General features: G+C 38.8%; 4 protein-coding genes across 4 annotated transcripts; all 4 read right to left on the reverse strand.

Moving 5' to 3' along the window:
- Positions 1-257: 257 nt before the first annotated feature.
- On the reverse strand, positions 258-2,215 carry LOC107660918 (protocadherin alpha-2-like). Its single transcript, XM_016450359.1, has one exon. It carries the CDS (start codon positions 2,184-2,186, stop codon positions 258-260), a length of 1,929 nt encoding a protein of 642 aa, XP_016305845.1. The 5' UTR covers positions 2,187-2,215.
- Positions 2,216-3,516: 1,301 nt separating this feature from the next.
- LOC107660920 (protocadherin-10-like) lies at positions 3,517-7,239 on the reverse strand. The gene is made up of 2 exons (XM_016450360.1): positions 6,162-7,239; positions 3,517-4,372 (listed from the first exon to the last, which is right to left on the reverse strand). Exons 1-2 carry the CDS (start codon positions 6,980-6,982, stop codon positions 3,517-3,519), a joined length of 1,677 nt encoding a protein of 558 aa, XP_016305846.1. The 5' UTR covers positions 6,983-7,239.
- Positions 7,240-7,982: 743 nt separating this feature from the next.
- Positions 7,983-9,362, reverse strand: LOC107660921 (protocadherin alpha-8-like). The gene has a single exon (XM_016450361.1). It carries the CDS (start codon positions 9,114-9,116, stop codon positions 7,983-7,985), a length of 1,134 nt encoding a protein of 377 aa, XP_016305847.1. The 5' UTR covers positions 9,117-9,362.
- A 658-nt stretch (positions 9,363-10,020) lies between these two features.
- Positions 10,021-12,768, reverse strand: LOC107660922 (protocadherin alpha-3-like). Its single transcript, XM_016450362.1, has 2 exons — positions 10,139-12,768; positions 10,021-10,038 (listed from the first exon to the last, which is right to left on the reverse strand). Exons 1-2 carry the CDS (start codon positions 12,518-12,520, stop codon positions 10,021-10,023), a joined length of 2,400 nt encoding a protein of 799 aa, XP_016305848.1. The 5' UTR covers positions 12,521-12,768.
- Between the last annotated feature and the right edge of the window lie 2,752 nt (positions 12,769-15,520).

The following is a 15,520-nucleotide window of genomic DNA, read 5'->3' on the forward strand; positions in this document are numbered from 1 at the left end:
ATATTCAAATTTTCTGAGACACTGAATTTTGGGTTTTCATTATCTGTAAGCCATAATCATCAAAATTTCAAGAAATAAAGGCTTGAAATATTTCACTCTGTGTAATGAATCTATATAATATATGGGTTTCACTTTCTGAAATAAGTGACAAAAAATATTGACCTTTTTCATGATATTCTAATTTTTTTAGATATACCTGTATATGCAGCTCAAAATCATAAGACTTAATTCACCAATGAAACAACATATGTAATCACTTATCTTACCTTTTCTTTATTAGGGAGTGTTTGTGTTCTGGTAAAAGTGTCTCCGCCATTAATACTGATCAGTTCTGCATCTGCAGGCGGAAATGGCGCAGGGAAAATCACTACATCACTCTTCAGTGTGTCGGAGCTAAAACACACGTCATACTGCTGAGTAGATTTGGAGTAAGACCAGCTCCCGTCAGGGTGAGTGGTGATCATCGGGGCGCTGTACCTGCCCAAACTGCTGTCTGTCCTGTGGCATTTTACAGCTATCAAACTGATGAGGCTCAGGAAAAAAACATTGACAGTCACGTTACTGCTGAGCGGAGGAACACCGGAGTCTGTGGCCTGAACTTTAAACTCAAACGTTTTTGTATCTTCATAATTAAACGACTGTAAACTGTTTATATCCCCACTGTCAGAGTTTATGTTGATCATGGATGTTACTGGGCCGCTTTTCGAGCTTTCTAGTAAAGAATATGTTATCCGAGCATTATCACCTACGTCAGGATCAAAAGCAGATACTGTATGAATAACAGCTCCAATCTGACTGTTCTCTTTCACATAAACATTAATGACGGGCTCTGGAAAGCGCGGCGCGTTGTCATTCACATCAGAAACGTGTACAGTAATGACACTGGTGCTAGAGAGAGGCGGAGTCCCTTCATCAGTAGCTGTGATAGTCACGTTATACTCAGACGCGCGCTCTCTGTCCAGCGGGCCGTCTACAACCAGAGAATATTTATTCTTATAAGTATTCTGTATACAAAAGGGTGCAGAATACTGTATCTTAATAACAACGGCACCGTTTTCTCCCGCGTCTTCGTCTTTCACGGTGATCAATCCCACCATTGTACCAGCAGCAGCGTCCTCTCTCACTGTTTCAGCAAGAGATGTTACGGAAATGTCAGGTACATTATCATTAACATCAACAATTTCAACTAATACTTTACAATGAGCAGCCCTGGGTTTCGGGCCTTTATCTTTTGCTTGGACACGAATTTCTACGGCATTCCTTGCTTCGTAATCAATATTCCCTTTAATAGAAATTATGCCACTGACAGAATCAATAGTAAAAGCGTTGGCAATATTGTCATCGTCATCACTGCGTATAAATGAATAAACTATTTCTCCATTCAAACCCTCGTCAGCGTCACTAGCATGGACAGTGACAACAGAGGTGCCAGGGTGCGCATTTTCCATAATTCTTGTTTTGTAAAGAGATTTACTAAATACAGGGATATTATCGTTTGCATCCTCCACATTAATAATAATTTGTGTTGTTCCAGATTTTGGAGGTTTTCCTCCGTCTACAGCGATCAATATGAGCTGAATAACAGGCTGTTTCTCTCGGTCTAAAGCTTTCTGCAGCACTAATTCAGCCGACACACTCTGCTCTCCTCCGCTTTGAACATCCAGAAAAAAGTGTTCATTCGGACTGAGCTTGTAGCTCTTCACCGAATTACTGCCCACATCCGCGTCAAACGCACTTGGTAATGTAAATCTCTCACCCGGGAAGGCTGATTCTGCGATATTTAACTCTGTCTTTGGTGACTTAAAAGTAGGAATATTATCGTTTATGTCTACAACATTCACCTCAAGTCGATACATGTTTAAGGGGGAGTTAACAATAGCTTCTATTTCCAGAGAGCATTTGCTGCTCCTTCCGCATAACTGTTCCCTGTCTATTCTCTCTTTGACGAGAAGAACACCACTTTTTAAATTAACACTAAAATACCTTTTGTTTGGGCCTGAAACGATCTGAAACCTACGATGCTCTAATTCTTGAAGATTTAGGTTCAAATCCTTCGCTATATTTCCCACTGTGGTTCCCGGATCAGCCTCCTCCGATACCGAATACACAATCTGCCCATCGGTAATATTCCAAATTGAAAACGTTGCAATAAAATACATCGACCATTTAAATCCGTGTTTCGACATTTTTATAATTCCTTCAATAAATTAGTCTCATCCATTCGGTGATTTAACAACACAACGCCGTAATTCCTCACAGCTCCTGCAAAAACAGAGACAGTAAAGTGGCCTTTCGTGAACAAAAGCCCCATGTGATAAACTGAACCCTCCCTAACTGAGGAGGAGCTTTGCATAGCTGGGGTAAGAGAAAATCCCGGTCTCTAACGACACCGCGCGGACAAATAGAGGCGAAGAAGATAACTCAGTATAAAGGGACCCAAAGTCTTACAATCACAATAGAAGAATTTCAAACTAGTTATATTTATAATTATATTATTGAACAATGTTATTAGTGGATAATTAAAATTCAGCAAAAACCTAACTGTATACTGTTTTATATTTGTAAGTTTTGTCAATTCACACTGCACTTCAAGAAAATCAAAACCAGGGAAAATGAAGTTTCATTACATTAAAAATGCTATAACAAACTTGTCAAAAACATTTATTTCTATGTCTTTCTCTTTTTATTCATTTATTTATTTATTTGTATGCATGTTTGATTTTTATTTATTTATTTCTGTATTGCATCATATAAATGTTGTGATTCTCACGACAAGAAAAAAATTAGGCTTTACGATCGGAGGTGACTAAATCTGCTTTCTTGATGTTTGAGCGCGAGTTGCTCAGTACCACTAACAGCCCCAAATACATATAAAGAAAAAACGCATTGTAAAACAATGCAATGTCCAATGTGCGAAAAATATTTATCTGTACTCTAAGGGAATAACTACAATATTTTATAAACACAAGCAAAACAATACATGACCAAAACAACAGAGAGGACGGCAGTTAGCTATGTAGCTCGAAAACGAAACAAGCACTAAATTCGCCACAATTTATACATGGCAATTTAAGATGAAAGAACTGTGGATTTCGATATTTGCGTTTTCAGCACCACGGACAGAGGGCAGTAGCGCAAAAGACGAGACAAACCTGTGCGCAATAGAAATAAATATTTAGGAAGAAAAAAAGATAATGATTCATAATTTCCTCCCCTCAATCTTAATATTAAAAAAAAAAATGACACACAGCAAGAAAACTTCAAGAGAAGAAACATCCGCTCTAAACCACAGTGAAGAGAAAAATGCGTTTTCATCACTTTTAATAAAAATATCTTACCTTTTCTTTATTAGGAAGTGTTTGTGTTCTGGTAAAAGTGTCTCCGCCATTAATACTGATCAGTTCTGCATCTGCAGGCGGAAATGGCGCAGGGAAAACCACTACGTCACTCTTCAGTGTGTCGGAGCTAAAACACACGTCATACTGCTGAGCAGATTTGGAGTAAGACCAGCTCCCGTCAGGGTGAGTGGTGATCATCGGGGCGCTGTACCTGCCCAAACTGCTGTCTGTCCTGTGGCATTTTACAGCTATCAAACTGATGAGGCTCAGGAAAAAGATGACGGACACGCACACAATGGCGATCAGCAAATACAGATTTAAATCCGAGAAACTCTCCTCCTTTATCGGCGCGGCCGCTTTTCGAGCTTTCTAGTAAAGAATATGTTATCCGGGCATTATCACCTACGTCAGGATCAAAAGCAGATACTGTATGAATAACAGCTCCAATCTGACTGTTCTCTTTCACATAAACATTAATGACGGGCTCTGGAAAGCGCGGCGCGTTGTCATTCACATCAGAAACGTGTACAGTAATGACACTGGTGCTAGAGAGAGGCGGAGTCCCTTCATCAGTAGCTGTTATAGTCACGTTATACTCTGATTGGCTCTCTCTGTCTAAAGGACCGTCTACAACCAGAGAATATTTATTCTTATAAGTGTTTTGTAATAGAAACGGAAGGGGCTCGGTTATTTTCAGTTTTACAGATCCATTTTCGCCAGAATCATCATCTTTTACTGTAATTAGACCGACCATTGTCCCCTTTGGTGAACCCTCCTTCACAACATTAACAAGAGAAGTTACAGATATTTCAGGAATATTGTCGTTAACGTCCAATATTTCGACCAATACTTTACAATGAGCTACTCTTGGTGTCGAGCCTTTGTCTCTCGCTTGAACCCGAATTTCTATAGCATTGTTTGACTCGTGGTCTAATTTACCATGAACTGTTATTTCACCAGATATTTTATTGATTGCGAATGACTCGATATTTCTATCATTATTAACATGTTTAATAAAGGAATAGGCAATTTCTCCGTTTAGACCAACGTCTGCATCTCTCGCGTTTACAGTGATGACGGAAGTTCCAGTGGAAGCATTTTCTGGAATTCGCGCTTTGTAAAGTGACTTTGTGAAAACAGGAATATTATCGTTCACATCTATGATATTAACAATTATATTTATTTCTCCTGATCTTGGAGGTTTTCCTCCGTCTACAGCGGTCAATGTGAGCTGGATCACCGGCTGTTTTTCTCGATCTAAAGCTTTCTGCAGCACCAATTCAGCAGATACACTTTGCTCTCCTCCGCTCTGAACATCGAGAGAAAAATGTTCATTTGGACTCAGTTTGTAGCTCTTTACCGAATTACTGCCCACATCCGCGTCAAACGCATTTGGTAATGCATACCTTTCCCCTATAAATGCCGCTTCAGATACATTTAATTGTAAAGATGAAGAGTGAAATGTAGGAGAATTGTCGTTTATATCCAATACATTTACTTCAAATCGATACATGTTTAATGGCATATTAACAATGGCTTCCAATTCTAAAGTACATCTTAAGCTACGTCCACATAGCTCCTCTCTCTCTACTTTGTCTTTAATTTGAAGTATTCCCGTTTTCATATTTACATCAAAATACCTCTTGTTGGGCCCAGAAGCAATCTGAAATCCACGGTTTTCCAGTTCTTGCAAATTAAGGTTTAAATCTTTTACTATATTGCCAACTGTAGTCTCCGGACTGGCCTCCTCCAATACAGAATACACAATCTGCCCGGAAGACATATTCGGAAGGAAATAAAATACAGTCACCAATATCCACAATATATTTCGTTCTTTTAGTGAATTCGCCATGATCCGTCAGCGTCACATCCACAGGAACACTAAAAACATACGTAGACCGTTGTAGTAAAATAAACCACGGTCTGCTCTGCGAATCAGAAAATCTCTATTGTGGCTTCTCACGAACAAAGCACTGCTCCAGCCCAAACGCCCTGCCCCAAAACTGGGAGGAGTCTAGCAGAGAATAAAAAAATAGACCATTTTAGCGCAGGTCGCTGATGACACCTTGTGGATATACATAGGTAGTATGGAACAGAAAATTATATATTGAATATATTTGAAGTGCAATGGACATTTTTTTAACACTCAAACGTCCAAATGCAGAAAGAATAAACCAGTAAACTGGAGGGAGACGAAAACAATAAATAATTGTAAAATAATTTAAAATGAATAATTTATATTTGATTACTAAACTAATATTTATTCATGGGAAAATCAGTGTGACCCGAGTTTTAAAAAGCCCATAAACACAATCGCTCATGTACTTTACATACTGCAATTAAAAACATGCAAAGCGAAATTACTGCACAAAAGCAACAATTAACACTATCAAATAAATCAAGCCGTCGGTGTAAAATGCATTATCGAAATGTTATTTATGGTCAACGCTATCAGCACCATGGACAGTACAAACTTTTAGGGGGACAAGAAGGGGGCAGACACCAAATGAAAATTAAAAGATGTAGCTCATTTTGAAATGTAAATTAGAATCAAAGAAAGTAATTGCCAACAATATAACAAAGGTTTTAAAAGTCTTTTGACGTCAGCGTTTTCAGCACCATGGACAGAATGCGTCGGTGCCAAAGACGAACAAATGCATTTTAAACCTATAGGCAACAGAAATAGTTTATTTTAAGGAGAAAAGGGCAATGGTTCATAATTATTTTTTCCCTCAGTGAGTGTGTGTGTGTGTGTGTATATATATATATATATATATATGTGTGTGTGTGTGTGTGTGTGTGTGTGTGTGTGTGTGAGAAAAAGAATTACTACCCTCATCAAAGTCTGTGGCATTTAGAACAGCAATTGTCGTTCCAATAGCCACATTTTCAAAAACAGTCGTTTTATACAACGGCTTGCTAAAAACGGGAGTATTATCGTTATTATCCAAAACTTTAATTATCATAAGAGATGTGCCTGTCTTAGAGGGTGTTCCTCCGTCTACAGCGGTCAATGTGAGCTGGATCACAGGCTGTTTCTCTCGATCTAAAGATTTCTGCAGCACTAACTCAGCAGACACACTCTGATCTCCTCCTTTGTGCACAGCTAAAGAAAAATACTCGTTCGAGCTAAGTTTGTAAGTATTTATTGAATTTTTCCCAACATCTGCGTCTGTAGCGTGATGGAGAGAGAATCTAACACCAGACAGGGTGCTTTCCGCAATGTCTAACGTTTGTGATTTCTCACTAAAAGACGGAGAATTGTCGTTAACATCCAGAATATTAATCTCTATTTGATAAAGCTTCAGTGGATTCTTGATAACCGCTTCTACACTGAGAGTACATTTAGGTGCTTTGGCACAAAGCTCCTCTCTATCTATGCTTTCGCTCACATAAAGAAATCCAGTTTTTAGATTTACCTCGAAATATTTTTTCTTGAATCCCGTGACAATCTGAAACATGCGCGACTCCAGTCCCTGAACATCAAGGTTTGGATCCTTAGCGATATTTCCCACTGATGTTCCCGGATTCACCTCCTCTGAAACAGAATAAGAGAGCTGCCCTGACACCGCGTCCCAACAACACTCTAAAACAACGAGCACAATACAGGCCACAATAGATTTCCTTCTGGACGGCGAGAACATAATTACATCCAATGAATCCCGTGAAACGATCCAGGAAATAACAGACGGTATTCCGAGTTCATCAATGCGAATAAAGAAATATTAGACAATATTCCATTTTAGGGACGAGAGAACACGAGGCCTTCGTACACTCTCTTAATACGTCCAGTCTGCCTGAAACAAAGCCCTGAGAAATCTACTCCCCACTAAAACCGGGAGGGGCTTCCAGACACGGTACGCAGTTCGAGATTCAACGGACTATAGTGACACCACGCGGATTTATGAATTAATATCCATCAAAAACCTTGATAATATCACACACAAACAGATATCTCATCATACCGAATTGCAGTTATTTGTCTATTTTTAACTAATTCTATAGGAAAATATTTAGATTCTTCGGTGTGTTAAATATATGAGCGGATATGGGGGCATTTTCGTCATCAAAACAAAAATTAGCTTGCATTAGCATATTCTTTATTCATCTTTCATCTCAAGATATATTTTTAAGACTTAACTAGATTTCACTATGAGAAACATGCAGTTCTAATATCCAACTCCCTGAGATTACTGCAAGGATCATTTGTATTACTAAATTATTAAATTAATAAACATATAAGTTCTATCATAAATTAATTTAAAACTATGCGCATTACAATTATTCATTCGTACAGTATAGCTATCATTTCACATTTAGCGCAATAAATAAATTAGGATTAGTAAACAGGAGAAACATAAGTAGTGGCAGCGATGTTCATCAAAAAGAGCACGACCAGTTCAGAACTATGGACAGCTCCACAAAAGCGCTAAAAGTTGGTTTAATGTAGCAATGATAATATATTAAGCAATTGCAATAAGTCTGTTTACTTAAGCAAAAAAAAAAAAAAAGTTTAGCCACTTTCAACATTTTAAGTCTCAGAAACGTGTAACTGTCTGCCAATAAAAAGAGGTCAATCAGAGGAAACACCAGAAGTCACACTAATTTTACAAAACTAAAACAAATGATCGCAATTAAAATCTTTCAAGGTCTTACCTTTTCTTTATTAGTAAGTGTTTGTGTTCTGGTAAAAGTGTCTCCTCCATTAATACTGATCAGTTCTGCATCAGCAGGCGGAAATGGCGCAGGGAAAACCACTACGTCCTCCACCAGGACTTTGCAGTGCGTGGACATCGGAGGCTGTCCTTTATCACTGGCCTGTGCGCGGATCTCAAATGCATTGTTCTCCTCGAAATCTATATTGCCTTTAACTGTGATAACACCAGCATTCGGGTCAATATCAAAAATCTGTAGAATTTTATTTTGATCTCTTTTAATTATAGAATAAACAATATCACTATTACTACCCTCATCAAAGTCTGTGGCATTTAGCACAGCAATTGTCGTTCCAATAGCCACATTTTCAAAAACGGTTGTTTTGTACAAGGGCTTACTGAAAGCAGGAGCATTATCATTAATATCTAAAACTTTAATTATCATAAGAGATGTGCCTGTCTTAGAGGGTGTTCCTCCGTCTACAGCGGTCAATGTGAGCTGGATCACAGGCTGTTTCTCTCGATCTAAAGATTTCTGCAGCACTAACTCAGCAGACACACTCTGATCTCCTCCTTTGTGCACAGCTAAAGAAAAATACTCGTTCGAGCTAAGTTTGTAAGTATTTATTGAATTTTTCCCAACATCTGCGTCTGTAGCGTGATGGAGAGGGAATCTAACACCAGGCAGTGTGTTCTCCGCAATGTCTAGGGTTTGTGATTTCTCACTAAAAGACGGAGAATTGTCGTTAACATCCAAAATATTAATCTCTATTTGATAAAGCTTCAGTGGATTGTTGATAACCGCTTCTACACTGAGAGTACATTTAGGTGCTTTGGCACAAAGCTCCTCTCTATCTATGCTTTCGCTCACATAAAGAAATCCAGTTTTTAGATTTACCTCGAAATATTTTTTCTTGAATCCCGTGACAATCTGAAACATGCGCGACTCCAGTCCCTGAACATCAAGGTTTAGATCCTTAGCGATATTTCCCACTGATGTTCCCGGATTCACCTCCTCTGAAACAGAATAAGAGAGCTGCCCTGACACCGCGTCCCAACAACACTCTAAAACAACGAGCACAATACAGGCCACAATAGATTTCCTTCTGGACGGCGAGAACATAATTACATCCAATGAATCCCGTGAAACGATCCAGGAAATAACAGACGGTATTCCGAGTTCATCAATGCGAATAAAGAAATATTAGACAATATTCCATTTTAGGGACGAGAGAACACGAGGCCTTCGTACACTCTCTTAATACGTCCAGTCTGCCTGAAACAAAGCCCTGAGAAATCTACTCCCCACTAAAACCGGGAGGGGCTTCCAGACACGGTACGCAGTTCGAGATTCAACGGACTATAGTGACACCACGCGGATTTATGAATTAATATCCACCAAAAACCCTGATAATATCACAAACAGATCATCATACCGAATTGCAGTTATTTGTCTTTTTTTTATTTTTTTTTACTAATTCTATAGGAATATATTTAGATACTTCGGTGTGTTAAATATATGAGAGGATATGGGGACATTTTCGTCATCAAAACAGAAACTAGCCTGCATTAGCATATTCTTTATTCATCTTTCATCTCAATATATATTTTTAAGACTTAACTAGATTTCACTATGAGAAACATGCAGTTCTAATATCCAACTCCCTTAGATTACTGCAAGGATGGCTTTGTATAACTAAATTATTAAAATAATAAATATATAAGTACTATCATAAAATAATTTAAAACTATGCGCATTACAATTATTCATTCGTACAGTATAGCTATCATTTCACATTTAGCGCAATAAATAAATTAGGATTAGTAAACAGGAGAAACATAAGTAGTTGCAGCGATGTTCATCAAAAAGAGCACGACCAGTTCAGAACCACGGACAGCTCCACAAAAAAACGCAAAAAGTTGTTTTTATGTATAACAATAATAATATATTAAGCAATTGCAATAAGTCTGTTTACTTCAGCAAAAAAATAAAAATAACCGTTTAGCCACTTTCAACATTTTAAGTCTCAGAAACTTGTAATTGTCTGCCAATAAAAAGAGGTCAATGAGAGGAAACACCAGAAGTCACACTAATTTTACAAAACGAAAACAAATAGTCGCAATGAAAATCCTTTAATGACTTACCTTTTCTTTATTAGGAAGTGTTTGTGTTCTGGTAAAAGTGTCTCCTCCATTAATACTGATCAGTTCTGCATCTGCAGGCGGAAATGGCGCAGGGAAAACCACTACGTCACTCTTCAGTGTGTCGGAGCTAAAACACACGTCATACTGCTGAGCAGATTTGGAGTAAGACCAGCTCCCGTCAGGGTGAGTGGTGATCATCGGGGCGCTGTACCTGCCCAAACTCCTGTCTGTCCTGTGGCATTTTACAGCTATCAAACTGATGAGGCTCAGGAAAAAGATGACGGACACGCACACAATGGCGATCAGCAAATACAGATTTAAATCCGAGAAACTCTCCTCCTTTATCGGCGCATGTCTGAATGTGGTCTTGACTTCATCTGCGCTTTCAACAACCACAACATCAATAGACACAGTCGCTGACAGTGAGGGCTCTCCGTTATCACAAACCAGAATGACCAGCGGGTGAGTTTTCAGGTCATTGTCACTCATTCTCCTCTTAGTCCTGATCTCCCCGCTGCTGGTTCCGATTCGGAACAGATTGTTTCCTTTGGGTTCAGAGATGTGGTAAGACAGCAGCGCATTGTAACCAGAATCTGCATCTACAGCCCTGATCTTGGCCACAAAGTAGCCCGCATCAGCAGAATAGGGAATGTTCTCTGTGTTAACGGAACCGAGCTCGGAATAGGGCGCGAGAATCCCGGGACTGTTGTCATTCTCATCCAGGATAAAAACATTTACAGTCACGTTACTGCTGAGCGGAGGAACACCAGAGTCTGTGGCCTCAACTTTAAACTCAAACGTTTTTATTTCCTCAAAGTTAAATGACTGCATGCTCTCGATCTCTCCTGTCAATGAGTTTACTTTAAGGAGCGCTGCAACAGGTGTACCAGTGACAGAGCTTTGCAGTAAAGAGTATGTTATATGTGCATTCTCCATGATATCCGCGTCAGAGGCCGTCACTGTGGATATAATGGAGCCCACTTTGCTGTTTTCGCGCAGATATGTATAAACTACAGAATTTGGGAAGCGAGGCGCATTGTCATTCACATCAGAGACCTGCACTTGTATTACTTTAGCTCTGGACATTGGCGGTGACCCTTCGTCTTCAGCAATGACTGTAATGTTATACTCCGTGACGTTTTCCCGATCCAGCACGCCATTTAAAACCAATGAATAGTAGTTCTGAAAGGATGACTGTAATTTAAATGGATTTGAGCTGGCAAGGCGAACGTGCACTGCTCCGTTTTTACCCGAGTCTGGATCTGATACCGTCATCAGGGCAATTACTGTTCCCTTTCCCGCATTTTCCTCTACTGGGCTAAGAAGTGATGTTACACTCACATCTGGAGGGTTATCATTAATGTCTAGCACCTCTATTAAAAGCTTAGAATGACCTGACATAGTCACTTGACCTTTATCGGTGGCTTGAACTCTAATTTCAAAAGCGGCGTTCTCCTCATAATCAATATCACCCTTAATTCTGACATCTCCACTTTGCGCGTCAATTTCAAACTTCTCCAAAATATTTTGGGGTGTTCGACTTATAAAGGAGTAAACTATCTCCGCATTCAATCCTTCATCTAGATCTCGAGCTTGTAGTCTGGTTACTGTGGTGCCAATTGGCGCGTGCTCGGCTATGGAGACTTTATATAATGGTTTATTAAAAACTGGAGCGTTGTCGTTTGTATCGATCACATTAAATTCGATCATTACGGTACCAGTCCTGGCAGGCGATCCGCCATCAACCGCAGTCACTGTGAACTCGAGTCGCGGAGTCTTCTCTCTGTCCAAAGCCTTCTGAAGCACTAACTCAGCGGAGATCGTCTTATCACTATGAGTTTGTACATCTAAAGTGAGATAATCATTAGATGTAAGTTTATAGGTTTTTACTGAATTCACTCCAATGTCTGCGTCATGCGCGCTCTCTAGTGGAAAGCGCACGCCGGGCGCGGTGCTTTCACTAACATTAATCACTACAGAGCTCATAGGAAACACTGGAGAGTTGTCATTAATATCAAGAATGTTTATTCTTACCCGGTAGAGTTGTAGTGGACCGTTCACTACGGCTTCCAGATTAACGGAGCACGAGATTACGCCTGCGCAAAGCTCCTCTCGATCGATCCTTTCGCTCACCTGCAAAGAGCCCGTCTCAATATTTACACTAAAATACTGCTTTTTAGAACCTGACACGATGCGAAAGCCCCTGGATTGCAGATTTTTTACTGAAAGGTTAATGTCTTTAGCTATATTACCGACTGTGGTTCCCTGTATCACCTCCTCCAATACACTGTATGAGATCTGTCCGGTTACAGCCTCCAAGAAATGACAGGTCAAAGCAAATGAGAAACAGGCTAATAAATGCCTCTGTGTAGATATAAACATGTTTGCTTATTTTTTCTCCACAATAATTCTGAAAATTGGCATCAAAAATGGATGAAAGAGTTTAATTTCAGTTGAGTAAAGGATCCGTTTCGGGCTACCAAAGACAAAAGAAAACAGCCAAAGATCCCTTTTCAATCCTCAGGACAAACCCATAGCGACAATAATCCAAAAGCATGGAAGTTTTGCATCCGTCAAAAATCCTCAAAGCCAGTCCAAATCCGCATACAATATTCCATAAATGTCTAGATGGTTTTTCACATCTGAGCCCGACGTTCTATAGTGAAGAGGTTTAATACAAGAGATACATGAAGGAGAGGGTGAGAGAATCAGAGAGAGCAAAGAGAGAGAGGGGGGCTGGTCATGATTAGGAGGAGGAGGAGAGACACGCCTTTAATACAGCTAGTGGAACAAGAGTGACACATAGTGGCCTCTACATTAACTGCAGTTTATGATTCACTGTAAAAGCTACAGGGGTTTAAAACACATGAGCAGTTGAACTGATATATAAGTATTAATTTGAGGAATTTGTACTTTATTCGGGTACTACTGAAACTAAACACTTTTCTCTTATTTTATATTACCAAGACAAAATCATTTGTTTTACTCTTTACAATTTCATGTAGACAACAATTTGTGGTCTGACAACAAATTTCACCCTATTTTTCATAACTTTTACCTACAACAGTCAAATACATTTCTGTGTAAAAATCTCACAATGGCCATGCATCCTTATAAAGACAATTTAATCACAACATACTCTAAGCAAAACATGTATAACATTGCTGAACAGTCTATGATCAGTCTATTGACAATTTTTAAATGTAAACTATAAAACAGCCACTGTTGAGTCTGAATTTTTATGTCAGGTTTCAGGATTTTCAGTTTAATATTTGAATTTCTAGAACCTTACATAAAACAAAATGTAATTAAATTAGACAAAAGTTTTGCAAGTAACTTGTGAAAAGCTGTCACTTGAGAAATTCTCCTCTGTCTCCTGATTTCATTTGTATAGTCAAGAAATAAAGTTTACTCTTTACTTTTAAACTCTTACAAATCAAATCAAATGTGGACATTTTAAAGATAATCACTTTTCTTGCATTTTGTAAACTTCTGGTATTCTGTAACATTCTCTGTTAAACATTAGCTGAAGAACTAATGGCAGGAATACATTTTAAAAATCACCTGGTAAATCAATTAACCCTTTTAAATCTGATGTGTGTATTTTCTCCAACCCAAATATCACCAAACAGAATTACATAAATAAAAATTGTTTTCAAACAACCTTTGCCTACCACCTCGTTATACCCCTAGTTCTACTACCCCAACTCCAACAATAAATAAATACAACATGATAAATAATATTTGCTAAGATTTCAATACCAGTGAATACAAGAAGAGAAAAGCTCATTTTTAAAGAGAATGCATTGCGGAGGAATCAGGTCTGATGACTGTGCCTAATCAAACAGCAGTAACTACTGTGTAGTAAACAACGCAGGTTATTTCTTCTAGTATAAGGATAAAAAAAAAAAAAAGATCTACAGGGAGGTTTAATTATTACTTCACAGGTTGGCTCTTACTCTCTTGCTGATGTAAGATGCTAAGAATAAATATGAAATGTTACAATAAATAAATACATAATATTAATATTCATAATAAATAATAATATTTACAATAATAATAAAGTGATAATAGACAGGGGCGTGTCTACGTGGTGGCCAGAGGTGGCACCGGCCCCCCTGACATTTGGCTGGCCACCCCAGGTGCCCCCCCTACCAGATGTCTTGCGATGGCTTGTTTTTAGTAAATTTCTAACTGCATCTGGCAGTGGCGCATCCTGACATGTGTAGGCAGCTGCCTAGGACCGCTTTCTTCTCCTCTTTATACTTAATTTCAGGCGGCTTCTATAGCGCGATCTTAATGACAATGTCGAGAGCGCATAATGTGACGTGATCCATGTAGGCCTAATGCGCGAGCACGAATCTCCACTCGCAAGCAGATTTCCTTCACTCACACAAAACTGGACGTGTGCTTTTAAATATGCATTGTTCTTTTATTAATTGGCTCTGCTCTCACACAGATATTACATGTACGCTCAAACGTTGTCCTCGCATCACTGAAGACCAGAGGAGATTTTTTTTTTCTAATTCAGGTGAAGAATAGGCTTTTCTCACTAAATGGAAGCAAGCTGAATATAGTCAGCCTTTTCTAGTTATTTATTTTATTAATACTTATTTTAGTTAAGTGCTTAAATTGTAAATATGCATTTATTAAATTATTTTATTTAGTGCATTTGTATTGTGTTGTTTTTGTATATAGTTATACAACCAAAGTGTATCAACGAGGTTTCAGAAATAATCACTGAGGGAGGGTGCGTCTGAAATTAGTGATATCCGCATAAATATGCAGATGTCATTCCCGAAACTTTGCAACGTGTGTGTGTGGCCAAAAAAGTTCTACATTTTAAATTAATTGCCTAGAAAGCTCGGAAAGAGCGCTCATAACCACTAAAAAGCTGTCACTCTTTGTTCATCGCGATCTCACAAAGTTCTGTTACCAATGAATCTCACACTGCGCAATTAATATATTATTAACATCGTGTTCAAATCTCCTGCTGCTCTCGCAATTTCTTTCGTTTATTCACTTCTTTGGTCTTTGGCGGTCTGGGGTAAAATGCACCTCAGAAAAAAAGCAGAGGACGATTACGTCCTTTTTTCAAACACACACTGTAAGTGACCCAGTCAACACGTGAGATCATGCGATGATCACAGTGAAATCACACATACTTTGAAGGAAATAAAAGATGAAATTCTACGTGTTTGTGATATTACTGACCAATATTAGATAATTTTTTAGATCACAGTTAAAAGAATGAGTTTAACACAATGATATGACAGTGGTCTCACATGGTGAGCTCACAGTATGCAGTATGAGCGAGTGTGCAGTGACCTCACATTGTGACCACAGTATGAGCGCACAGTGAGTGTGCAGTGACCAGTGACC

The sequence above is a fragment of the Sinocyclocheilus anshuiensis genome, unplaced genomic scaffold, assembly GCF_001515605.1.
Source record: "Sinocyclocheilus anshuiensis isolate Anshui unplaced genomic scaffold, SAMN03320099.WGS_v1.1 scaffold1647, whole genome shotgun sequence".
Classification (NCBI taxonomy): Eukaryota; Metazoa; Chordata; class Actinopteri; order Cypriniformes; family Cyprinidae; genus Sinocyclocheilus; species Sinocyclocheilus anshuiensis.

Bases quoted from the DNA above. Each gene is read 5' to 3' on its own strand.
- LOC107660918 (XM_016450359.1), bottom strand. From the start codon at position 2,186: ATGTCGAAACACGGATTTAAATGGTCGATGTATTTTATTGCAACGTTT.
- LOC107660920 (XM_016450360.1), bottom strand. From the start codon at position 6,982: ATGTTCTCGCCGTCCAGAAGGAAATCTATTGTGGCCTGTATTGTGCTC. The intron at 4,373-6,161 runs TTTTTCTCACAC...TGGTCTAAACGG, and splicing joins TTTGATGAGGGTAGTAATTC to AGAAATTGCCTATTCCTTTA.
- LOC107660921 (XM_016450361.1), bottom strand. From the start codon at position 9,116: ATGTTCTCGCCGTCCAGAAGGAAATCTATTGTGGCCTGTATTGTGCTC.
- LOC107660922 (XM_016450362.1), bottom strand. From the start codon at position 12,520: ATGTTTATATCTACACAGAGGCATTTATTAGCCTGTTTCTCATTTGCT.